The 25,433-nt window shown below is 53.9% G+C and overlaps 2 protein-coding genes across 6 annotated transcripts in view; one reads left to right on the forward strand and one right to left on the reverse strand.

Annotated features, from left to right (window-relative positions):
• Window positions 1–297: 297 nt before the first annotated feature.
• DDX20 (DEAD-box helicase 20) lies at window positions 298–6,964 on the forward strand. Of its 2 annotated transcripts, none has more exons than XM_064399224.1 (11): window positions 298–520; window positions 627–721; window positions 994–1,162; window positions 1,318–1,432; window positions 1,514–1,656; window positions 2,877–3,015; window positions 3,263–3,510; window positions 3,930–4,012; window positions 4,598–4,703; window positions 5,151–5,252; window positions 5,703–6,964. In XM_064399224.1, the coding sequence occupies exons 1-11, from the start codon at window positions 337–339 to the stop codon at window positions 6,770–6,772; spliced, it is 2,454 nt and encodes an 817-aa protein (XP_064255294.1). In that variant the 5' UTR covers window positions 298–336; the 3' UTR covers window positions 6,773–6,964. The 2 variants fall into 2 exon arrangements, with proteins under 2 accessions (XP_064255294.1, XP_064255295.1); XM_064399225.1 differs by having other exon boundaries at window positions 299–520; window positions 3,263–3,321.
• A 1,058-nt stretch (window positions 6,965–8,022) lies between these two features.
• The window catches only part of KCND3 (potassium voltage-gated channel subfamily D member 3), a 98,117-nt gene continuing 80,706 nt past the window's right edge, over window positions 8,023–25,433 (reverse strand). For 2 of the 4 annotated variants that reach the window (XM_064399226.1, XM_064399227.1), the window contains exons 4-8: window positions 22,591–22,692; window positions 19,307–19,399; window positions 16,619–16,675; window positions 15,523–15,770; window positions 8,023–13,413 (exon numbers count right to left, since the gene is read on the reverse strand). In XM_064399226.1, the coding sequence (XP_064255296.1) occupies window positions 13,224–13,413; window positions 15,523–15,770; window positions 16,619–16,675; window positions 19,307–19,399; window positions 22,591–22,692 (690 nt within the window). In that variant the 3' untranslated portion in view covers window positions 8,023–13,223. The remainder of the gene's footprint in view (window positions 13,414–15,522; window positions 15,771–16,618; window positions 16,676–19,306; window positions 19,400–22,590; window positions 22,693–25,433) is intronic. The other 2 variants (XR_010350662.1, XM_064399228.1) reach the window with 2 other exon arrangements.

Below are 25,433 nucleotides of genomic sequence, written 5' to 3' on the forward strand. Positions count from 1 at the left end.
TTTTTTGTAGGAATTTTGTAGGCTCATAAATCGCGTGTTGTGCGAGCTGTGTGCTCTCCTCAGGGATGGGCACGGCCCAGGAGCTCAGGGAGCGTTCGGACAGCGCTCCCGGGCACAGGGCGGGGTTTGGGGTGTCAGTGCGGGGCCGGGAGCTGCACTCAGCAGCGATTTCGGGCTGTTCGCGGTGGTGCCGGGCCGGGCCGGTCCGAGCCGTGCCCGCTCTGTGCCCGCTCCGTGCCCGCCCTGAGGCGGCGCCGCCGCCATCTTCCCCGCGCGGCGCCCCCTGGCGGCGCTCGCCCGGCACCTCTCGCGAGAGTTCCCGCCCGGCCCGCCAAGATGGCGGCGGCCATGGCGGCCCCGGGCCGGGTGCGCACCCGGGACGTGCTGCTGCCCGGCGGCCCCGCCGACTTCGGCTCGCTCCTGCTCTCGCCGCCGGTGCTGGCGGGGCTGGAGGCCGCCGGCTTCCACCGGCCGTCTCCGGTGCAGCTGAAGGCCATCCCGCTGGGGCGCTGCGGGCTGGGTGAGCGGGCGGGCCGGGCGCGGGGCCGGGCGCGGGGCCGGGGCTGTCCCGGAGCTGTCCCGGGGCTGTCCCGGGGCCGCCCTGACCCCCGCGCCGCTCTTTGCAGATCTCATCGTGCAGGCCAAGTCTGGCACCGGCAAGACCTGCGTGTTCGCCACCATCGCCCTGGACGCGGTGCTGCTGGACAGCCCCGCCACGCAGGTGAGGGGAGAGGGAGAGGGAGAGGGAGAGGGAGAGGGAGAGGAGAGGAAGAGGAGAGGAGAGGAGAGGACAGAGGGAGGGGAGAGGAGAGGGAGCGGAGGAGAGAGGGAGAGGAGACGGAGAGGGAGGAGGAGAGGGAGAGGAGGGGATGCTCCCCTCCCCTCTCCCGCTGATTTTGGGGGATCCGGCCCTGGGGCTCCGCGGTTCACATCGCCGGGCTCTCAGCGCCATCCCGCGGCTCCCATCCTCCCGTTCATCCCCTCCCCGCACAGATCCTGATCCTGGCTCCCACCAGGGAGATCGCCGTGCAGATCCACGCCGTGATCACCACCATCGGCACGAAAATGGAAGGCTTGCAGTGCCACGTGTTCATCGGGGGGACGCCGCTGAGCCAGGACAGGAGCAGGCTGAGGAAGTGCCACATCGCCGTGGGCTCCCCAGGTGGGGACAGCCTGGCTGTGCCTTGTGTCTGCTGGGCTCAGTAACCCTGGGCTGGCTGTGCGTGCTGCCTCAGGAGTTCAGGAATGCTTTCAGAGCTCGCTGTTAGGTGTGTGCGGTCCCGCCCTCAGCGCTGCTCTCCCCTTGCTGCCCTGCAGGGCGGATCAAGCAGCTGATCGAGCTGCAGTACCTGAGCACGGCCAGCGTCAGGCTCCTGGTGCTGGACGAGGCTGACAAGCTGCTGGAGGAGGGCAGCTTCCAGGAGCAGGTCAAGTAAGGCAGAGCCCTCCTGCGCTGCCCCGGGGATTGCATCAGTGCCTTTGTGTGAGTAACTGCCCTGCTTGTGTCCCTCAGCTGGATCTACTCCTCCCTGCCTGTCAACAAGCAGATGCTGGCAGTGTCGGCCACCTACCCCGAGTCCCTGGCTGCTGCTCTCACCAGGTACATGAGGGAGCCCACCTTCGTGAGGCTGAACCCCACGGACCCCGGCCTCCTCGGTGAGCACACGCTCCTGTCTGCAGGATGCATGCTTTTTCACAGTCATGCCTGCAGGATGCATGGTTTTTCATGATCATGCCTGTAGAATGCATGGTTTTTCATGATCACGCCTGTAGAATGCATGATTTTTCATGATCACACCTGTAGAATGCATGATTTTTTCATGATCATGCCTGTAGAATGCATGGTTTTTCATGATCACACCTGTAGATTGCATGATTTTTCATGATCATGCCTGTAGAATGCATGGTTTTTCATGATCACGCCTGTAGAATGCATGATTTTTCATGATCATGCCTGTAGAATGCATGATTTTTCATGATCATGCCTGTAGAATGCATGATTTTTCATGATCATGCCTGTAGGATGCATGATTTTTCATGATCATGCCTGTAGAATGCATGATTTTTCATGATCATGCCTGTAGAATGCATGGTTTTTCATGATCATGCCTGTAGGATGCATGGGTTTTCATGATCATGCCTGTAGGATGCATGATTTTTCATGATCATGCCTGTAGGATGCATGATTTTTCATGATCATGCCTGTAGAATGCATGGTTTTTCATGATCATGCCTGTAGGATGCATGGTTTTTCATGATCATGCCTGTAGGATGCATGATTTTTCATGATCATGCCTGTAGAATGCATGGTTTTTCATGATCATGCCTGTAGAATGCATGGTTTTTCATGATCATGCCTGTAGGATGCATGGTTTTTCATGATCATGCCTGTAGGATGCATGGTTTTTCATGATCATGCCTGTAGGATGCATGGTTTTTCATGATCATGCCTGTAGGATGCATGGTTTTTCATGATCATGCCTGTAGGATGCATGGTTTTTCATGATCATGCCTGTAGGATGCATGGTTTTTCATGATCATGCCTGTAGGATGCATGGTTTCTCATAATTTCACCCCTGAGTTACTCAGTTTGTGAATGTCACTTCCCAGTGTTGATGTAGTGAATCCTGAAGTGGAATGGGAAGGTCCTTGAAGGCCTTTCCAGCCCAAACCAGTCTGTGATTCTGTGTTTTTAAAATTCCAGTGACACGTGGAGCTCTCTGCTTTTTCTATCCATTTGAAAAATGTCAGCCTTTTAAGAAAAGCTCCTCCTGGAGGCTCTCCTGTGTGCCTGTGTGCAGTTTCCCTTCAGTTTACAGAGCTCTGTGCACGTTTTTGTGGCAACCCCCAATCTCTTGTTTTGCTTTCCTGCTCAGGGCTGAAGCAGTACTACAAAATTGTGAATTCCCATCCCCTCCCACATAAAACCTTTGAGGAGAAAACCCAGCACATGCAGGAGCTGTTCAGCAAGATTCCTTTCAACCAGGCCTTGGTGTTCTCCAATCTGCACAGCAGGTAACCCACGTGGGGTAAAACACCTGGGCAAAGCAGGTTTGGGAGCAGAGCTTGTGATCTCCAGCCAGGGCTGCATCCGTGGGGCCTCTGAGCTCTCAGCACTCTGCAAACTTCAGCCTGGGGAATGCCCTGTGAAACACTGAAAATGTCACAGAGCAGTCCTTGGCTGTGGAGAACAACCTGAGAGCTGGCTGGTGTTGCCAGGCCTGGGGTTTGTTTCCTGTCCTCAGTGTGTGTGTTCCCTCAGGGCTCAACATCTGGCTGAAATCCTGACATCCAGAGGCTTCCCTGCCGAGTGCATTGCAGGTAAATTCATTCACAATTTTGAAATCCTGACATCCAGAGGCTTCCCTGCCCAGTGCATTGCAGGTAAATTCATTCACAATTTTGAAATATTGACATCCAGAGGCTTCCCTGCCCAGTGCATTGCAGGTAAATTCATTCACAATTTTGAAATCCTGACATCCAGAGGCTTCCCTGCCCAGTGCATTGCAGGTAAATTCATTCACAATTTTGAAATATTGACATCCAGAGGCTTCCCTGCCCAGTGCATTGCAGGTAAAGCCATTCACAGTTTCCTGATTCCACTGAAACTGTGCATAAATGTCACCTAAAATAGGAAAATACATCTTAAATCGTGCCTTGCAGGGGCTCTGGTTCAATGGCTGAGAATAGCATTTGACTCTTCATAGGTTTCTAAGGCTCAGTCTACAAGGAAAAGAATTATTTTTGTAATGAGTGACCTGAGTTTTCCAGTTCTGTTTGTTCCTTCTTTATTCATTTGGGGTGATGTTTGAGGAGGTTTCTGACTTATTTCTGATGATACAAAGCAGTATCTTTTTTGATATGTTTTCTAGAAGGTGAGGGGCATAAAGATGAAGGATGTAACCTGCTTCTAACTTTTGTCTTCCTAGGCAACATGAATCAGAGCCAGCGCCTTGATGCCATGGCTAAATTAAAGCAATTCCACTGCAGAGTTCTGATTTCCACAGACTTGGTGAGCTGTTACTGCTTTCAAACAAGCTTTTTACAGATCCTATTTCAAATTTATTAACTGCTCTGCAAATTTTAACAGCATGCAGGAGTACTGCACGTAAAGTCACTTCAGAGGGTCAGATTTTCTTGGAATTGGAGAGAACTCAAACGTGCTGACAGAGCACCAGGGACTGTGATTCATTTTCAGAGTGGGGTGTAGAGATCACCCCCATTCCCCTGGGGTGTAGAGATCACCCCCACTCCCCTGGGGTGTAGAGATCACCCCCATTCCTCTGGGGTGTAGAGATCACCCCCATTCCTCACGTGCCTGCCCATGGCAGGGGCTGCAGTGAGGTGATGCTTCCAGGGCCCATCCAACCCCACCCATTCTGTGGTCTGGCTCAGAAATTGTTAATTCATCTGTTGCTGTGCAGCTAAAAGCTGTGGGCAGTGTGCTGTGAGTGCCAGACGTGCTGGGGTGACCCTGACATGTTGGGTGACCCCACTGTGCTCCCCCCAGCCTCCCTGGGTTCTGTGTTTATTTCAAGCTCTGTGCAGTTGCTCAGCCCTCACTGCCCTTTCCTCCTCCTCCTCCTCCTCCCTGCAGACATCTCGTGGAATTGATGCTGAGAAGGTGAACCTGGTCATCAACCTGGACGTGCCCCTGGACTGGGAGACCTACATGCACCGCATCGGCCGCGCGGGGCGCTTCGGTGGGACCTGCCGGGCTGGGCTGGGCTGGGCTGGGCTGGGCTGGGCTGGGCTGGGCTGGGCTGGGCTGGGCTGGGCTGGGATGGGCTGGGCTGGGATGGGCTGGGCTGGGCTGGGCTGGGCTGGGATGGGCTGGGCTGGGATGGGCTGGGCTGGGATGGGCTGGGCTGGGCTGGGCTCTGCTGGGCTGGGCTCTGCTGGGCTGGGCTGGGCTGGGCTCAGTCTGCTGGGCTGGCCTGGGCTGGGCTCGGCTGGGCTGGGCTCTGCTGGGCTGGGCTGGGCTGGGCTGGGCTGTGCTGTGCTGGGATGGTCTGGGCTCTGCTGGGCTGGGCTGGGCTGGGCTGGGCTGGGCTGGGCTCTGCTCTGCTGGGCTGGGCTCTGCTGGGCTGGGCTGGGCTGCGCTGGGCTGGGCTCTGCTGGGCCTGCATTAACTGTGCTCTGTCCCACAGGCACCCTGGGGCTGGCTGTGACCTACTGCTGCCGTGGGGAGGAGGAGAACACCATGATGAAAATTGCTCACAAGTGCAACCTGCAGCTCCTTCCTCTGCCAGGTGGGCTTGGAGCTTTGCTGTCAGTCAGAGCTGCAGACAGGCCCAGGGCTGTGTCCCTCTCTGCTGGGGCTGTTGCTTGTAGCCCACGTTCCTCACACCCAGCTCTGACAAGTGGAGTGGTGTTTGTCTTGAGCAGCCTTTGGTGCCCCTGTGAAGGAAATGTGGCTCTTTAAACTCCTCTGGGAGTTGAAGGGGTTGATTTGTGCCCTCCCTTGATGTCTGACATGCAGTTTTGGGGAGCTTCTCTTGGCTTCTGGTGTGGGCCCCAGAGGGAGGGATGCCTTTGGTTGAGAGGCTGCTTGTTTCTCCTCTGTGCAGAGCCAAACCTTTGACTCAGTGCTGCTTGTTTCTCCTCTGTGCAGAGCCAAACCTTTGACTCAGTGCTGCTTGTTTCTCCTCTGTGCAGAGCCAAACCTTTGACTCAGTGCTGCTTGTTTCTCCTCTGTGCAGAGCCAATCCCCCCTGGAATGATGGAGCACTTTGAGGAAGGGCAGGTGGAAGTTAAACCTGCAATACCCACGGCTCCTGTGGTGAACTCTGGCACTGTGAGTCCTCAACCAGAGCAGCCAGTGCTGCAGCCTGTCCAGAATGGCTTTCCAGACATTCCTCAGCCTCCCTCTAATCTTCCAAGGGATAATTCTTCTGTAGAAAGGCCAAAAAAGACTCCGAAGCAAAAACAGATTAAAAAGTGCACAAATCCTTCAAATGTACAGAAAAATAGAACCCCCCAAACTTCCAGCTCTCTCAAAGAACAGAGGAACCAAGTCAAACCCATCTCCAGGATGGATGGACACAACACTCAGGCTCCAGAGGAGGAGGCCTCAAAAAAAAACCTTCCCAAAATTCCGTGCTTGTCTTCTTTCAAAACCCAACTCACCAGTCCCTGGAGCTTCTCAGATTTTGTTGAAGATTATGAATATTTCATTAAAGAGGGGTCAGAGAGAGAGGTGGAGATTTTAAGGAGTTACTCAGGCCCAGGAGAGCAGCGTGAGCTGCCCAGAAATGGGGATGTGGAGTGGGAGGAGATGGAACATCACCCAGAGGCAGCAGCAGGCGGGGCTGACAGCGATGGCTCGGAGAGCTCCAGGGGTTCCTTCCACAGCAGGGCCAGTCACTCGTGCTCTGAGGCCTTTTCAGACACACAGGAGCCAAGCCCTGTGCCCCCAGCAGGGTTCTGTGCCACACCTGAGGCTCCTCGGGAGCCACCCCACAGCCCGAGGCAAAAGGAAGCGAGGAAGAAAGTCCCGAAACAAAATGCTAAGCACAAGAAAAGCCACAAGCAGCAGTTCTGCAGTCCTGCCAGGAGCAGAGCTGAGGAGGAGGGCAGCTGCAGCTCCTGGGGTGGTGCTGCCCACGAGGGCTGCAGCTCTGGGCACTGCTGGAGGTGTTACTGCGAGGCCTGGCAGAGCTACTACTCAGCAGTGGCTGAGTTCAGCAGGAGTTACTGGCACCTCAGCTGCAGCACTGCCCACCACATGCACTCAGTCTATCTCCAGGAGCTGCTCAGGGATGAGGATTGATGTCCTGATGCTGGCTGGGAGCAGGGCTGGGCAGGCCTGGGACAGCAGGGCTGCTCCAAAGGACGCTGACAAGAGATGGGTGTTGTTCAGATGGAGAAAAATGGTGTCTGTAGAGGCAGCTGTGTCTGGGGAATGCTTTACACGGGTCCACTGAGGGTGTTACAGTTTGTTAATAAAAGGAAAAGAAAGCTGGATGCTCAGTTGGAATCTTTACAATGCAAAGTAAAAAAAGGGATGATAACAGGCAGCCATTCCCACCTAATAAATGTCAGCAAGGAGAAAATACAGAACAATCCCAGTTGTGTTTCATGGGATCCCAGAGTGGTTTGGGTGGGAAGGGACCTTAAAGTTCACCTTGTTCATGGCAGGGACACCTCCCCTGTCCCAGGTGCTCCCAGCCCTGCCCAGCCTGGCCCTGGCACTGCCAGGGGTCCAGGGGCAGCACAGCTGTGCCAGGGCTGCCACCCTCTTGCCTCCTTGCCTTCCCTGTGGGGCTCCATGTCTGTTCACAGGGGTGATCATCCCATTTTCCCTTGGTAATTCTCTTGGTAAACATATACCCACTTATATCCCAGTGAAGTGGCAGAGTGAAATGAGCATCTCAACGCCTGTATTGCTAATTCAAATCCAGTTAATTAACACTGTATAAATAACATTTCTATAGCGAGGTGTGCAGCAGGCTGTGTGGTGGAGGATTTAATTATGTAGAAAATGTGCAGCAATCATAATTGGTCTGTCCCTCTGGGTGCAACAGTATCAGACTTCCCACACTTAGAGGAATGTTTAATTAGAAATGGAATTACCTATTAGTGCTAAAACTAATTGATATTTCCTGTTGGCTTGTACAGAGCTGTCCTGGGGCAGGAAAAGATGGGAGTGCTGGCTGGCTCGGGGTGCTGGCCCCTGCACTAGTTTTGCAAGTTTTTCTTTCTGTGCTTTGTTCCTGCCTCACTCCCTCTGTGTCACCAATGACTCCAGGGAGGGGCTCCCCTTTCTCTGCCTGGTTGGAAAAGGCCAGGACAGCATGATTGTGTTTCCAGGATGAATTCACATTCACAGAGGGGACCCTGGAAGAGATGCCCTGCGGGATCTGCATCATTGCAGTGCTGTGGCATCTCACTGATTCCATTAATGATTGCTTAGGGAAGAGTTAATTAGCATTTACATGCAACTGCAGTGGCCTAGGTCAGCACCCAAAGTTCTCCAAAAGAGCCTCCCAGGAGGTTTGTAGAAGAAATTCCAGCATGCTGTTGGTATTTGTGGCACATACTCTGTTTAATCCGGGTTGGATACATCAGGTACAGCAGTGGCACAAGACTCAATACTGTAAATGATATACAAGTTTCAACAGATGCACTACAATTCCAAAAGAAGACAACAGGAAACTTGGTTCTTCTAGAAAGTTGTTCTCGAGTGAAGCTACCTGCAGTTGTGTCCAGTACATTTCGTGTCTGACCTCTGCCATTTGTAAAGCAAAGCCCATTTAAAGTAGGAAAATAGAAAAGAATCAGGTTGAGAGCTTCTTACGACATAGAACTCCTAAAGAAAACACCGTTGCATTGGAATGCCGTACTGGTTTATCAAAAATAGACCATCCCACCCTTTTTGGAGACTTGGTTGGTCCGAGGAGCCCCTGGGAGCTGCCGTGGGGGCTGAGGTGGGAGCAGCGCTGGCCTGGGCTCGGGAGCAGCCCTGCTCCAGCCCAGGAGGGCAGGGACACACACACACACAGGGACAGACCCGACTGGGACAGGAGGGACGTGCACAGGCTCTCTGCCACCTGCTCTCTCGTTCTGAGGGTTTCTGGCCCAGGCTCTGCCCCTGAGCTCAGCAGCAGCTCCGGCTCCAGAATTCCCTGGGGCCTTCTGGGCTCTGGGAGCTGAGCTGCACTCGCTGCACCAGGAGCTGCTCCTTGCTCTGCAGGATGGCCAGAGAGGTGAAAGGACTTCGAGGTCACTTGGTGATGGCTCAGGAATTGAGGAGCAGAGCCCAGGCTGCTGCAGCTCAGCTCCTGACGTTCCCTGCCTTCCCTTGGCTGTCACAGTCTGAGAGAGGAAATCACTTGGACAGCGTTTTTGGCAAATGCAAAGCCTGAAAGCTCGGGCTCTGAACCCATGGATCTACTGCAGTTGGCTCCAAGAGCTGGAGAAAAACAAGAGTTGTGAAACAAAATACTGAGATAGACTGGATGGTGGGTGATGAGGAAAAGGTGTTTCTCCTGACTTTAAAAGCAGAATTGAGCTTGCAGTTCAAAGCTGTGGATGTTCACCAGCTCTCCACAAGTGCTGACTTCAACTCTGCCTCAGTCCAACTGACTGAAATATTACAAAGTCCAAGGGATGTGGCAACACATAAATGAAATGTGATTTTTAATTTCTTGGATTTTCTTTACAATACATGTAAGATGCAACATGTTTGCCACCTCTTTACTTAAAAAAGCAAACTCTTGAAGGAAATTTGCTTTCTTTTGCTGGTATTAATCTGATTTTCATGCACACACCTTAAGCTGTCTAGACGGGAATGACAATGCTGGGTTACAGTACAAGTGTATTAGCAACAGGTTTAGGTTAAACAAGTGGCATTGATTTAATCTGGTCTTTCTGGCCAATTAAAGGAAGATGTATTTGGAATTATCCATGAGCTGTGTTCCACACTGAAGCCATGTGTGTTACTTAGGTTGTCTTTTTAAGGAAACTGAAAGGAAAAGGTGGCTTTTAGAAAGAGTCAGTGGAAGTCAAAGCCAGTGTGTGACAGTATTTTTCATCATTTGCTGCCAGCTGGGCGTGAATCCTGTTAGCAGCTCAGTGCCAGGTGAGAGGACAGGAAATCTATTGATAGCATAGGCTGAAAATCTGTGAAAATACCTTTCCTTCAGAAAAAGCTTTGGAAAGGAAATAAAATGCTCAGAAAGAGGAGTTGCTCCTTTGATATTTTTATATTGCTTCAGGAAAATCTGAAAAAATAACGCCCTTCCACTTGCTTTTTGTACAAAGAACCCATTTTTGCTTCTTTTAAAGGAGCTTCTCTAGAACTATAAATAAAATCTCAAGGAATGGGAGGAGGGGGCAGTGCCAGGGGCTGGTTTGTGGGTCAGGGTGGGTGTGCCAGGAGGGCTGGGTGCTGGTGAGGCAGGGGGGCACTGGGGGCACTGGGGGCACTGGGGACGAGCCACGTGCTCCAGGTGGGGCTCTGCTCAGGAGTCCCAGGGCTGGTTTTGGGCTGTTTTGGGGATGTTCTTGGGCTGTTCTTGGGGCTGTTTGAGGATTCCAGTCTGGGGAGGCCCCTCTGCCCCTGGGTCAGTATCCAGGGGCTGTGGGGCAGCTCCTTGCTCTGCTGCCCCATTTCCAAACTAGGGGTGCCCTGCTGCTCCTGCAGGGATGGATCCCTGTCCAGGGATGGATCCCTGTCCAGGGATGGATTCCTGTCCCTGCAGGATGGATCCCTGTCCAGGGATGGATTCCTGTCCTGCGGGGGTGGATCCCTGTCCTTCCAGGGATGGATTCCTGTCCCTGCAGGATGGATCCCTGTCCAGGGATGGATCCCTGTCCCTGCAGGATGGATCCCTGTCCAGGGGTGGATCCCTGTCCCTGCAGGATGGATCCCTGTCCAGAGGTGGATCTCTGTCCTTTCCAGGTTTGGATCCCCGTCCCTGCAGCCCCCAGAGGCGCACAGTGCTCCCCTGGTTCTCACAGAGCAGTTCCAGGTGCTTTTGGACGCTTTACTTGGGCGACTCCAGATGATAAAGAGACATAATGCCTCCATTAAAACACTTTTAGCCCTGTTCCTCTAGGCTCAGGCTTCCTTAAATCAGTGTTTTTACCCCTGAGAGCCTGTGCTGACAGCGTGGGCAGCACCAGCCCCGCTCGTGGCAGAGGCACAGCCGTGGCTCAGGATGACAATTCCTGTTCTGTGGAAGCAAACAGAGGCCGTGGCAACCGGAGCCCAGGCAGCAGCCAGAAACTCTGGAACTGCCTTTCCTCCTGTTTAACCTCTTAAAACTGAGTGTTGTACTCCCTTTTCCAAAAAGTTTGACAGTGATTGAAAGCCCAGCAGGGCGAGGGCTGCCACGATATTTACAGACAGAGCTGTGAAGTGCAGCACTCCACGCTGGATCAGGAGTAAGAAAGGCAGCACCAAGAATCCACGGGCAATCCCTGACTCTGTCATTTTCTTCCCATCCCCTGTCAGCACGGGGCATTTCACCCTCACTCTGTGCCAGGGGAGAGGAGGTTGCAAAGGTGGCAAGTGGTGGAGAGCAAGGCCTCTGATCCAGAAGGGCAGGGGCACTCAGATGATAGCAGTTAATGAAAACAAAGCAAAAACTAAATTAAAACATCGGAAAAAACCTCAGTAATGGTAAGATTAACTGCAGTATAACCTCCTACAGGAAGCAGCAAAAGGCAGAGCATTTAAATCTTTCAAAACAGGACTAAACATAGTTTTGGGTAACATATTGCAGCCCTGGAACAACTGGCTGGAAGCTGGTGCAGCTGCTGGAGGCTCAGCCATAGCCCTGGGGCTCCTGGGATGTGGCAGGGTTCTAAGGGGGGTATTGAGTCAATGCAGCAGCCACCACTCACACAGCAGGAGGGCTGCCAAAGCAGGGTGCAGCTCCTATGTGTCATCAGCATTAATTATCTATACACGTGTGTGTCTGTAATTAGCTATATGTGTGTGTATATGCGCAGATAAATATTACATCGGGAGAGGCGATGGCAGATGTTAAAAAAGACATCATCCCTTTGCTGAAGCAGCCTCAAACACTCCTTTGAGCCGTTCCCTCAGCTCTGAAGTTGGTAAAATCCCTGCTCAGAGCAGAGCCCTGCTGGGAGGTTTGTGCACCGGGGAGCAGCAGCCAGGCTGGGACAGGGCAGGGGATGCTCCTCTCTGCCCTGCATGGATCCCCTGGGAAAGGGGCTCCAGGAGGGCACAGAGGCAGGAGAGAGCTGCTCTTGCCAGGGGACCAGCTGTGTTTCAGGCATGAATTCCCTTTGAGGAGGGAAGTGCCAGAGGAGGTGCCAGCACCGAGCAGGGCTCAGCCCGGGACGAGGCACCTGGAGTGCCACACAGTGTTCTCAGTTTTTGGTTAGCTGTTAGCCCATGGGCAGACTCTTCCCAAGCAAAGTGGAGAGCTGTGAGTAGAAAATGCTGTCTGAAGCACACGGCAGCAAAGGTTTCCAAACTGCAGTCCTGCTCCCCTTCTCAGGCAGATCCTGCGCTGCGCCTGGAGAACTGAAACTGCTGACCTTGTCTATCCCCAAATCAAAGCAGCCCAGGAGCCAGGGAGGGACAAGGGAGCCCTAAGGCCGGGAGAAAGCCAAACACCTCTCTGGCCATGCCAGGCATTTGGCTCTGGGGTTAGTTATCATCAAGTATAAATCCAGACATTATTTGGCTACTATTTACAACGGGTTACACGTCCAGTGCTAGCAAAGGAATTTCTCTACAGGAACCAAGAGTAAAAAGCATGGGCATACATTACCAGGAACCTCTGCCAGACTCAGCAGCGCTTGGTGCAGTTCAGTTCAGTGCTTTCCTTCTTTGCCATTGTGTGCACAGTATTAAAAAAGAATCCTACCGTTTTTTTTCCTTTTTAAAAATACAGAACTGTAGTCTAGTCACACTCTTACAAGTAAGTGATAACAAAAATAGAAAGCAGATACCCAGGTGGGACTAAAACTCTACTAAAGCCTGTCTTCTTTTTTTTGTTGTTGTTGTTTTTGTTTTTCTCCACAAATATGTTTCCACAGACAATAATTAGCAGACAAACACACTGTTTGCAATTGCACTGTATTGACTGGAAAGGCGGGTACAAAATAGTCTAAATCGGGGGTGGCATCCAGGGAGGGAGGAGTGTGTGTGGGTGTGCGTGCAGGGGCTGGCACAGCTGGGCTCCTGCTGCTGCAGGGCCGTGCCCTCTGCGGCTCTGCACTCACACTCACGCACACAGCCCTGCGGGGCTGCTCTCACGGGTGGCTTCTTTAGTCTAAATCTTTTCCTATAAAAGAAAAAAAAAAAAAAAAGTGAAATTTTGGTCGGTTTAAAGGTTCTGCTCCATGAAGAGGGGGGAAAAAAAAAATTCACAAAATCTATTGTTTTTCACCTTTTCAGTCATTTCCTCGTGAATAAATATTATCCATTAAAAACCTCTAAAAAGGTGCTGCGATACACAGTGTTATATTCCGCCGCCTCTCTCCGCCGCGCCGCCTCCTCGCTCCAGCTGTGCGGGCGCTCGGGGGCACAGCTGGATCCGCCTGCAGCGCTTCTGCCCGTGCCGTGCCAGCCCTGCCGTGCCGTGCCAGCCGTGCCGTGCCGTGCCAGCCGTGCCGTGCCGTGCCAGCCGTGCCGTGCCGTGCCGTGCCAGCCCTGCCCGTGCCCGCTGCGGGACGGGACGCGCAGCCCCAGCCCGGCCCGGCCCGGCCCGGCCCGGCCCGGCTCGGCTCGGCTCGGCTCACAAGGCGGAGACCTTGACGATGTTGGGAACGTTCGTGGCGGGGCCGGGGCTGCCCGGGCCGGGCCGGCTCTCGGCCTCGGGGGTCAGCGCCGGCGGCGTGGGGATGCTGATGATGGCCGTGGTGATCTGCGCCGCCTTGCAGTTCGGCCGCAGCCCGTCGTCCGCCTTCATGTTGAGGCTGGAGCGACTGCAAAACAGATTTGGTGCTCGGCTGGTTTCTCACAGTGAGGCGGTGGAAGGGATGGGGATGGCTGTGGCTCCTAATCAGGGCTTTATTCAGCTGCAATATTTCAAGACTCCGTTTGAACGCCCCCCCCGTTTGTGTCTGCACAGGCGACACCGAGCTCTGGTAATGCTCCCCTGGTTAGGAGACAGCTTTCCACCGGGCAAATTGCTCTGTTTCCATTCCCTTCTTGCATAATTCTGGTTTATTTAAAAGGACGTCTAAATACGCTGGCCTGTGTCGTGCATCCTTTCAGAGCACAGGTAGTTCTTTCTGAGAAAGATGTTGTCTTTCTTGCATTTCAAATACCTCTTTCATATTCACCGTCCCTTGATCTTTTCTATTTTATTTCTCTCTGCAGTAGTTCCCAGGATGTGACAGCTGGGAGCATTCTTATTAGATCTGCATCAATTGCACGCTATAATTAATTACAGGGGGAAAATGATAGGTTGATTTCTGTGCATCTGCACAGCTACAGGAGTCTGCTATTAGCAGCCCAACGTGTTCATTTTCCACACGAGGCTGTCCTTTCAGCATGTAAAGCTCCCAGGGAAGCTGCTGCTGCTGTTTCCTCCCCCGGGGGTGGTTCCTGATCGCCCAAACCTCCAGGAGCTGATCCCACCCCGATGCCTCGGGCGGGGCAGCCCCAGGGCCTGGGTGCTCCTGCCAGGGTCACCAGTACACCCAGCTGGCTGCATTCCACACAAAAAGAACTGAAAAGCTTTTTTCCTCCCTCTCTCCATCCTTGCCCAGTTTGGTAAGGAAGTGAAATAAGTGTTGACATTTAAAATATCACCGGCCCCTGATTTAGCACCCAGAACAGCTGACATTCCCCTGAATTACTGCTTCAGGTGCTGGTTTGAAATGTTGTCATATTGAAACTGAAATAGCTGGAGACTTGTTTTGTGCTTATTCATTCATAATTCATGCTCTGAAATGCCCTTCTGGCACCAAGTAATCACTTGCTGCCCTGAAGGCAGCTTTGTTTCAGTTTCTACATCCCTTTGATAGGAGTGGGGAGAAGAGGAATGGGACATTCAAAACCAGCCCTGGTGCACAAAAACTTAATGGGCTGAGGGGGATTTAGAAAGTAATTTAATATTTGCAGGAATTATATGGTGAATAACTGATTCTTTTTCAGCAATTTATGTATAAAATGAAATTTTAAACATTTTCTATTAAGGGACACTTCACCTGTGTCCTTTATGGCTTGTTAGGTCACAGCTACTAAGACACCACGGTGAAATTCCTCTTATTTGCTTCCCAGTGATGCTCAGAGTGGCAGTTTAGGCTTTTGGAGGATGAAAACCAGTGGCGTGTCCCAGGGGAGCCCCTCAGCCCTCCCAGGGCTGGCAGACACTGCTGGCCCCTTGGTTTGCCAGCGTGCCCATTGCACCTTTTCCTGATCTCCACCTGCCCTGGGCTCTGCCTTTGACCTGCTCCTTGCCAGGGCAGCCCGGAGCTCGGGTCATCGCTGGGGGAGACGAAGGTGCTGCCACCAGCCCCTGCCCTGGCTGGAGAATGGCCCTGCAGCTGGGCACAGCTGGCAGAGCTGGGCACAGCTGGGCACAGCTGGAGAACAGCCCTGCCAGCCCCACACAGGGCACAGCTAGAGAACAGCCCTGCCACCCTGCCAGCCCTGCTAGCCCTGCCAGCTGGGCACAGCCCTGCCAGCCCCACAGCTAGGCACAGCTGGGCACAGCTCTGCCACCCTGCCAGCCCCACACTGGGCACAGCAGGAGAACAGCCCTGCCACCCTGCCCACCCCACACTGAGCACAGCCCTGCCAGCCCCACACAGGGCACAGCTGGGCACAGCTGGTCACAGCCCTGCCAACCCCACAGCTTGGCACAGCTGGGCACAGCTCTGCCACCCTGGCAGCCCTGCCAACCCCACACTGAGCACAGCCCTGCCAGCCCTGCCAGCCCCACCAGCCCCACAGCTGGGCACAGCCCTGCCACCCTGCCAATCCCACAGCTGGGCACAGCTGGGCACAACTCTGCCACCCTGGCAGCCCTGCCAGCCCCACAGTGGGCACAGCCCTGCCCCCTGGCAGCCCCGTGGGCCCCGTACCTGGTGGTGAGGGAGGGCTGCTCGCTGCACTGGATGTGGATGGTGCTGAGCTCCTGCATGCTGCGCAGGCGCGTGGCGGGCACGCTGCAGTTGGGCAGGTGCGCGCTCTTCCTGGGGCGCCGCGAGCAGCACGACGAGCCCAGCCCGGCCTGGCTGGACAGCGAGGGGCTCCGCGACGAGGGGTAGTTCTGCACGGAGCTCTCCATGCAGTTCTGCTCGAACAGCTGCTCGTCGATGAACTCGTGGTTCTGGCAGGGAGAAGCAGAGCTGTCACTGGCGCTGGCGCTGGCACTGGCGCTGGCACTGTCACCGGCACTGCGGGGACACGGCCAGCCTGGGGGTGGCAGCCCCTGCTCTCTGCCCCACAAAGGGCTGCCCCGTCACTCCTGAGGGACAGGGCTGTGCCCTCTGCAGCCAGGGAATGAGAGGAGCTGCTGCAGCCAGGGAAGGGGAGGCCGTCGCTGCTGCTGCTCGCACAGCCTGACACGGCCGCTCTGAGCTTGAATTTCTGTTCATCCCTTGGCTGCATTCCAGAACGGCCTCAAAAAGTCTGGAGTGCCACACGGTTATGAAACCCCAAAGGAGCTCATGCTCCTTTTCTGTATGCCTGGGGGCAGGATTGTATTTTATTTGGGTGACCACCTGGCCATGGAACAATGCTTGCATTGGTTCTTGGGTTCAAAGCGTCCCTGCAGTGCATGAGCTGGGGGAATAAACAGCAGTGAAGAGGGGCAAGTGTTCAGGGGGAAGGAAATTCAGAAAGCTGAATCTGTAAAGAGCTTTTGTGGTAAGGAACAAGAAATCCTGAAAGAAAGAACTCTCATGTGTGGCTAAGAACACCCAGGTGGAGTGAACAGAGCTCATCCAGTCCCTGTCGGTGTCAGAGGAGATGGGAAACAAAAGCAACCATGCTGAAAGCAGCCACCAGACCCCATTGGAACAAGAAACAACTCCCACAGGGAACAAGAGCACCGGAAAGCCAAAGGGAGCCACGTGCACAAACTGCCCAGGACAGGACCAGGAGGAGGAGAAAGCAAACACTGCCCAGACGTGTCACAGGGAGCACAGAGAAAACAGCGAATTGAAAAGGAAATACCTTGATGGTGGAAGTTCGTACAGATAACAGGGGATCATCCACAAGATAGGACAATCCCTACGGGACAACATGCCAACAGAAGATAGAAACACAATTCATTGTCCAGTCCAGCATCCACAGTTTAGTCCCAGCACTGCATCTCTCGCCTCAGCATTCCAGTTCGAATGGGCAACAGATCCTTCTCTCAGCCCCCTCAACCAGAACCCTTCTGACAATTCAGCTTTTGAGCGCTCTGGTCATAGAAACAGAGCAAATCCAGAACAGCTTTACTGGTTTGATCCTTCGGGAGCCAAGGGCAAACAAGGTTTCGAGGATCCACAGACTGGGATTGTTTTGCTGTTGTGGCACCAGTGGGCTGTGGGGTTTGGTCAAACTCTGTGACAACACAGGAGAAGGGTTTGGGTTGAAGGACTGGGCTCAAGGCACTCAGCACTTGGAGAAAACACAGCTTGTGAATGTCCAGACTCAGCCTGGGAGTTGGAATGGGAGGGAAAAAAACCTCCTTTTGTTTAAGCCAACTCCATCTGCTGTGGGAATGTGACAAAGTAATCTCTGTGGTGGCAGCTACAAGTGCTGCAGGGTCACTTTGTCATCTGACACAGCAGATCCGTGGCATTCACAGCCACTCAGCTGGAAGTGTGTGCCAGTGACAGCCCAGAGACCAGGCCAGTGAATAATGCACTTTGGGAATCCTCTGCCTGCTTGCAGGAAGGGTGAATTGCCCATTGAAACAAGCTTGCAATACATTCCTCATTCCATTCCTGCAACCTGCTCACAAAATGACTCTTCAGTGTTTAAAGATGCTTTTACTGCAATTTGAATTTTCTGTGGCACAGTGTTTTAATAGATTTGATGAAGTACAGGATCTCCACACAAACCCATTGAACCTTCTGGCCTGATAATTCCAGAGCAGAATCCAAACCTGATCTGATGCTACACCATGGCAATAACTGGCTGAAAAACATGAGGGAAAACCCCTTTGTGCAGATTGTCCCTCTGAGTTTTAATCAAAATTCAAGTATCTCTGTTATTGAGGAACATAATATAAGAGGAATATAATATAAGAGGAACATAATATAAGAGGAATATAATATAAGTTCCTCATATAAGAGGAACATCTGGAACATTTTCAGCCCTGCCACTCATTGTCTGAGCAGGTTTGTGAGTTTGGCCAGCCTGTCAGTGTGCTGGGCTGACACAGCCAGGGCTCCACGCTCACTAATTAGGGCACCTCACCACTAATTAGGGCACGCCTTGGCCCGTGCAGCCCCAGAGGTGCCCAGCTGGCCCTGCAGGGTCAGAATTCCCAGAGCCTTTCCAGAAGGGCAGGCCCTGCAGGCAGGGCTGGGAAATGAGGCTCACAGCTCCGAGGGGCCGAGGCAGAAAGGCTCAAACTGAAGAGTCAGGTTGTGAAATATCTGCGGTAATGTAACACTGAAATACAGGATGAGTTGTGTAGGACAATCCAGTGGCCATTGGTACAGGAAGAATCAGCTCCCTGCCCCTGGCACGGGGGCCCTGAGAGCTCCTTGGGCTCAGGAGCTGTCATTAATTACATTAATTACTCAGCTTCTTCCAGGGTAGCTCTGAGGCCTAAGTGGTGCTTTTCCAGCACAAGCCAAACTATGGAGGTGAAGGTGATTTATCCAAAAGAAACCCTTGCAAGTCAGAAATCAAAAGTACACTTGATGATGGATGCAGATAGAAAAAGGCATGAATATTTCAAGTGTTAACCTCTCTCCAGTCTCCCTAGAATGAATCATGGTACAGATAATGTGTTCCTTTACTGCAGAACCTTTTATACAAACCTGGAAGCAAAACATATGTATCAAATAAATATCTGAAATGTTCCCAAAGACTTCTGCACACACAATCAGTCACTGATGCAAAATAAAACTGTGGCTCCCAACACCTTGCAGGATGCACACAGAGCAGTCATGCTGCACAAACTGGTTTTGAGATAAATCACCTGCCCTTGCAAGCAGAGATGGGAAAAGATGAGTGCCACCTTTAAACCCCTGGGCAGAGCTCACCCTCCCTGAGCCACCCCAGGGCTGAAGGTTCTTTCCCTGGCACTGGTGCCAGGCTGTGGCCGGGAGCCCCCAGCAGCATCTTCCCCCCAAGGACCAGAGCTGTCCCTTAGTGCTGCTCACCCTGTGATGGGAAGGGAAATGCACTTTGGGTCCTTCAGGAGCACTGAAAAAACGAAAACTTCTTATTGTGAGATGTCCCTCAGCCCTGGCTGAAATCTGTGTGTGCTCACAGGGGCTGGGGCCTGGGGGCAGCAGGAAATCCCATTTCTGCCCCTCTGCACGGGAATTGCTGCCATCATTTCACAGACAGTGAAGCAGAACCCCCTGCAGGCTGTTCTGGGGAGCCCAGGAGGGGTGCCAGGGTGTGCCAGGGTCCCCCAGGGTGGGCACTCTCCTCTCCTCTCCTCTCCTCTCCTCTCCTCTCCTCTCCTCTCCTCTCCTCTCCTCTCCTCTCCTCTCCTCTCCTCTCCTCTCCTCTCCTCTCCTCTCCTCTCCTCTCCTCTCCTCTCCTCTCCTCTCCTCTCCTCTCCTCTCCTCTCCTCTCCTCTCCTCTCCTCTCCTCTCCTCTCCTCTCCTCTCCTCTCCTCTCCTCTCCTCTCCTCTCCTCTCCTCTCCTCTCCTCTCCTCTCCTCTCCTCTCCTCTCCTGGTACTTACGGTTGTTTTTTCCAGGCAGTGCAGCAGATGGTGGTGTTGGCTCTCGATTAAGGAGGTGCCTTTAGTCATGTGCTGCTCCTCCTCGGTGGATCCCTGAGAGCACAGAGAGAACAAACCCCAGACAGGTGTCAGAGCAGGGCACCCAGACCAGCAGCACAGCAGAGCTGCCGCGGGGTAGGGACAGGGATTTCAGTGCTGCCAGCCCTGGGTTCTGCTCCTGGCTCTCAGGAGGTCTCCTCAGCTTTTTTCTTTGTGATTTCTCTGGTCCAGCCGGGTGGGCTCAGATTTGATGCACAGCCTGCGTGCTGCTGGGCACTCCACAGCAAGGGAGCAATGCAGGAGGGGCAGCTGATTCACCAGGGCAGGCAGCAAAAAGAACCTGAACCCTCCCAAAATGCAGAGGCTGCCAAGCTTGGAATGGCAGCAGACAGCCCTGGCCTGGAGGCTGAGCCGGGGCAGAGCAGGGCTGTGCTGCTGGCCCTGGCACGGCTCTGGAGCGCTCACAGGGGTGGCACAGCCAATATTCAGGGTTCCAGGATTTTTCCTGCTGCTGCTGGAGTTCTGACTGCAGCACTCCTGGCCTGTGCTGTGCCTCTGAGGGTGAGCTCTGTCACCCACAGTGGGTTAAAGCACAGCCAGGTGCTGTGAGATGCCTCCAGAAGCAAGGGGGGGCTGTAATGAAAATCTGAAAAAATGGATGTGCATGGCCTGGATTGCTGCTCAGGAGGGGAAATGGGGCAGAACACGGTGCCAGGACAGCGCTCGTTGCTCTGGGGGGATCCAGCTCAGCCGTGGGGCAGAACCACATTGCACACCCCCTGTCCCACTGCTGCCCTGCTCGGGTGCCCCCAGGCTGGCATCCTGCAGGGCAGGAGCAGCTCTGGGTCTGGCCCCAGAGCTGAAGGGGGCACTGAGGGACTTCCTGAGCACAGAATGAACGGATTCCTGTGGGAATGCATCTCAGGCAGGGGATGGATGTTTTGTTGCTGCTGTTTTGGAAGATGAACATTCCCAGACATATTTATAGAAGTGGCCAAAAAAAAAAAAAATCAGTTCCATTCTTCTTATTAAGAGCCCTCCTGATGAGGTAGCACAGGCAGCAGGCCCTGCTGGCTCCTGCTGGGATGACTGGCTCCCCTGGAGGCTGGAATGTTTCCCATGCAGGCCCCTGGGAGCCCCAAAGCAGAGATGATGCTGCACAAAGCACTGGGAGAAGAGAGAGGAAGAGCACATATTGCAGGCAGCATCTTTTGATGAGGATTTGCCTGAGAGGAAATCAAAAAATGGGGTCTGAGAGCCAGGACAGAGCTTCCCCAGGAGAGCCAGGGCACTTGGGAAGGGTTGGCAGCACAGCCCAGCCTGTCCCCAGCCCTGCCAGGGCTGGGGGTGGCAGTGGCCAGCAGGGAGCTGAAGGCTCAGGCACTGGCACCCCTCCTCATCCTCGTGCAGCAGCAGCCCCCGAGCCACCCCAGGTGGGCAGTGGGCACTATGGCCAGGGCCAGCCCCCCAGGATTGGCATTTTGGGAGCAGGGGAAGGGGTCCTGCAGACCCTGCAGCAGGGGCTCCTGAATTGCTGCAGCAAACAAAATCTGGGTGCTCAGCAGAAGGCTGGGCTGCAGTGAGGAGCTGCTGGGGGAACAGAGCTGTGCTCTTGCAGCAGGGGTGCCAGTTTGGCAAGGCTTGGTGCCAGTCCCCATTCAGTTTGCTCCTGGAAGACGTTCAGGGAGCTGCTGGTTGCTGAGGGAGGCTGCAGCACGCTCTGGTGCCACTTCTGAAATCCAAAATTCTTCCACTTCACCTCGATTTTAGTGCTCCATCACTGGGCCCTGGTGAACTGGTTCAGGGCTGGCCTGGCCCTGCCCAGGGCTGATCTGGGGCTTGTGAAAAGGCACCAGAGCTCCCAGCCTTCTGTTCCTGGGATATTCACCTCCTGGCACTGCAGCTAAAAGGGAATTTCAGCTGTACAAGGAGATTAGTGCTAAGAGGATATGTAGGCTGCTGCCATGGGAAGGATCTCACCATCCCTTGAGCACTTTTGACATAAAGCCCACTAAAAAAAAACCTAAATGAGAAGAAAACAGTCTGAGTGCTTCGTGTCGAGATGGCAAATGCCACAAATCCACACGTTGGTGCAGCACGAGCCTGCACTGTTGCTGGAGGCTGATCTCCTTCCTGCTGCTGTCCTGGCATCAATCCTTCCCTTCCTTCCCTCTGCTGGAGACCCCTGGAGCCCCCAGCCCCCTCAGAGAACTCGTTCTGCTCTCTGTGGCCCTCCCTGGGCACAAAAGCAGGATGTGTCCCAGGGAGAGTGGAACTGAGGATGAGGACCTGAGTGAGGCTGCACAAACGAGTTCTAGGTGGCTCTGGGGCTCAGTCATTCTTCACCGCTCTCTCTCTGCTCCCCACGTGCATGAAAGGCTGATTTATTTGAAATGAAATCCATGAAATGTGCTAATACCTGCTCTGGTGTTGATCAGGCTTAATGTAATAACCTCCTCTCGTGTCTGCTGCTTCTGCTGAGCAATCTGAGCACTTAAAACTTTCCTCCTCCTGAGCAGCCAGAGGCCTCTGGAGGCCTTTAAAAATAAACCCAGCACCAGGCAGCCTGACAGAGGAGCTGGGGAACATCTCCCTGTCCTGCTGGAGACGACCAGATAGTACATACTATTCCTAAGGAATAAATGGAGGGCAGTGGATATTTATACATATATTTTATATTTATAGTGCGGGCTCTGTAAACCAGCCCAGCTCCAGCAGCTCCATCCCAGCCAGGAGCAGAGGGAGCTGAGATCCTCTCCTGGCTGCAGGGCCAGCTCCTGTCCCAGCCCAGGGAGGAGTTCAGGAAACCTTCCCTGTCCCACCCTGGGGGCTGCAGGGCTCCTGTCCCACCCTGGGGCTGCAGGGCTCCTGTCCCACCCTGGGGGCTGCAGGGCCAGCTCCTGTCCCAGCCCAGGAGCAGCTCAGGAAACCTTCCCTGCCCTGCAGCAGCTGGGGTCCAGCTGTGCCTGTGCCTCATGTGGGAACCCACGTGGGACCCTGAGTGTGAGCCCACGTGTGACCTCAAGTGGGACCTCAAGTGTGACTCCACGTGTGACCCCGAGTGCCAGCTGGGGACAAGGGGGAGCTGGCAGCCGGGGAGGGGCTGGCAGGGGCAGGGGCAGGATCAGGGGCAGGATCAGGATCAGGAACAGGAACAGGGACAGGATCAGGATCAGGGGCAGGATCAGGATCAGGGGCAGGGACAGGGACAGGGACAGGGACAGGGCCAGGGCCAGGGCACTCACCGGGAGCTCCAGGGCCTCGTTGAGCAGCCCGTTGCGCTTGCTGTGCAGGTAGGCGTTGGAGCTGCCCGTCTTGGCCACGCGGATCCGCGCCAGGCGCGCCTTCTGCGGAGACACCGGGGACAGGACACGGGTTAGGGACACGGGACAGGACACGGGACAGGGACACGGGACAGGACACGGGACAGGACATGGGACAGGGACACGGGTTAGTGACACCGGACAGGACACGGGACAGGACACGGGTTAGGGACACGGGACAGGACACGGGTTAGTGACATGGGACAGGGACACGGGACAGGACATGGGTTAGGGACACCGGACAGGACACGGGACAGGACACGGGTTAGGGACACGGGACAGGACACGGGTTAGTGACATGGGACAGGGACACGGGACAGGACATGGGTTAGGGACACGGGACAGGACACGGGTTAGTGACATGGGACAGGGACACGGGACAGGGACACGGGTTAGTGACACGGGACAGGACACGGGTTAGTCACACGGGACAGGACACGGGTTAGGGACATGGGACAGGAACACGGGACAGGACACGGGACAGGACACGGGTTAGGGACACGGGTTAGGGACACGGGACAGGACACGGGACAGGACACGGGACAGGACACGGGACAGGACACGGGTTAGGGACACGGGACAGGACACGGGTTAGTGACATGGGACAGGGACACAGGGTCAGTGTGGGGACAGCGGGGTCAGGTATGGAAACAATGGGGTTAAGGATGGGAAACAATGGGGTTAAGGATGGAAACAATGGGGTCAGGGATGGAAACAATGGAGTTAAGGATGGAAACAATGGGGTTCAGGATGGGGGAACCAGAACAGGGTGCTGCAGGCCCCTTCGTGCTTCCCAAAGTTCATTTTTGGCTGGATGCAGAGACTGGAGACTCGTCCTGGCCGTGCTGGGTCGCAGGGCCATGGGTGCTCTGCAGGTGAGGTGCCTCCATCTCTCACCGTCCCCCCACACCCTGGGCCCTTCAAACCCCTCTCTGTGCCCGCTCTGTCCTTGTCCCTGCTCTGCTCGGGCTGCAGCAGCACAGGGACGGGGCCCTCGGTGGCCCTGCAGTGGCACTGCTGCCTCATCAGCTGTGGCACCTGAAAAAATAACTGTCCAAAAATACACCTCTCCAGGGGGACAAGGCAGGTGATAAAAGCAGCCCAGAATAACCAACAAGAAAAACTAAGACCCTACCTCTTCCTTTTTGATAATCCCTTTTAGCATTTTCGTTTTTCTTTTCAACTGCTGCCTGCTTCTCTGTCGAGTGATTTGCCTTTTTCCTTTTCTACTGTTAATTTATGACTCAAATGCCATTAAAAGTAAATACATTAAATAGCTGCAGCTATTAAAAAATAATTACATTGTGCTGTAGTTTAAAATGCTGCATAATCCCTTAAATAACATGGAGCTCGTGATTTTCCCTTCTAATTAGAGGTGCTAATGGGTAAACGCTGTAGGAAGAGGAAAGGCAGGAGGCAGATATCTGCAGTGGGTCCAGGAGTGGGGCCATTGCAGGAGCTCCATCCCTGGCCAAGTGTGAGCCACTCTGGCCCTCAGGGCTGGAAATATTTGAGGTGTTTGTCTAACCTCGAGATCTTGTGTCCGAGCAGACAATTTCTCAGGCAAAGACACGCACAGGGTAAAGCTTGCAGCTTTAATTGGGTGACACAGACTATGACCAGTCTGAAAAATAGGTCTTCTTCTGACCCCCCAGAACGGGGACGTCTGAAATTGGCTTTATTTTCCATACCTCACCTAGATCTCCTTGTCCCATTTTAATGCTGAGCCTCCTGATCAGTGTGAGAGGAGATCTCAGTGCTGGGCCAGGGCAGGGACAGGGGCAGGGCACGGGCTGAGAGCACAGCGAGACATGAAACTGGATCTCCACTTTTCCTGAACCCTTCCCCAAGCTGCTGTGATGCTCCAGGCCCTGGAAAGGACTGGCCTTAGGCTGTAAGCTGGAGCAAAACCCATGGGGACTGCTGCTGTGGGATGGGGCTGTGGGAGGGAGCTGGGACAACACCGAGCAATATTTCCTTTTGCAGGAGCACGGCATTGTCCCTCTGCTCCTGATAATTGCCTTTCCATTCAAGGCTTTATTCTGAACACGAGTACGTGCCTTTTTGTGTCTGTTCCTTACATTTCACAGGGATCTCTCCCCTCTGATCAGGAGGGGATTTGGGGTGCACTGGTGGTTTTTCCAGGGATGCTCTGATGGTCACCACTGAAGGTTCCCATTTCTCTCTGATAAAATGTCAGCTCCTTTGCTGGAGGAATTATCAGTGCCCAGCTTACCTCACCTGTAGCAGGGCAGGTTCATCCTCATCTCCAGTGCAGTCAGTTGTTAAAGTGGATTCAGTCTCAGGCTGTTGTAATGAACATTATTCCCTTTGCCTCCAGGCTAGCAGGGGATCAAATATTAATAGCTGTACTCCATGTGGAGTGGAGACGGTTCTGAGGTCTGCTCCCTTTTCCTTTTGAAACAGGGCCACTTGCTATCTAAATAATTAAGCCCCACAGCTTTTGTCGTTTAGAACAGACGTTGTTATTTTAAAAAATGTCAGTGGGGCAGGACAGAAGTTAATCCTGCTCTCTGACACAAAGGATTGGCTGGGATCGTCACAGCGCCCAACTCCGGGTCCCCATCGTGATTAAATTTGGTAGATATCTTGATTAACTCAGCTAGAGAAGTTAATTAAAATTGGTGCCTAAAATTGGTTTGGCCCTCCAGACAGTTTCCTCCATTGGACTAGAAGCAAGTTTAAAACAAAGCTCAGGTTTTTCTGTGAGTGCCTGTGTGCAAATGTGAATTCTCTGGAAGAGT

The sequence above is a fragment of the Passer domesticus genome, chromosome 25, assembly GCF_036417665.1.
Source record: "Passer domesticus isolate bPasDom1 chromosome 25, bPasDom1.hap1, whole genome shotgun sequence".
NCBI lineage: Eukaryota > Metazoa > Chordata > Aves > Passeriformes > Passeridae > Passer > Passer domesticus.

What these genes read in the sequence shown, in the direction of transcription:
- DDX20 (XM_064399224.1), top strand. Translation starts at nt 337, where the DNA reads ATGGCGGCGGCCATGGCGGCCCCGGGCCGGGTGCGCACCCGGGACGTG. An exon ending in GCTGGGGCGCTGCGGGCTGG is followed by an intron (nt 521 to 626) that starts GTGAGCGGGCGG and finishes CGCTCTTTGCAG; the next exon opens with ATCTCATCGTGCAGGCCAAG. An exon ending in AGCTTCCAGGAGCAGGTCAA is followed by an intron (nt 1,433 to 1,513) that starts GTAAGGCAGAGC and finishes TGTGTCCCTCAG; the next exon opens with CTGGATCTACTCCTCCCTGC.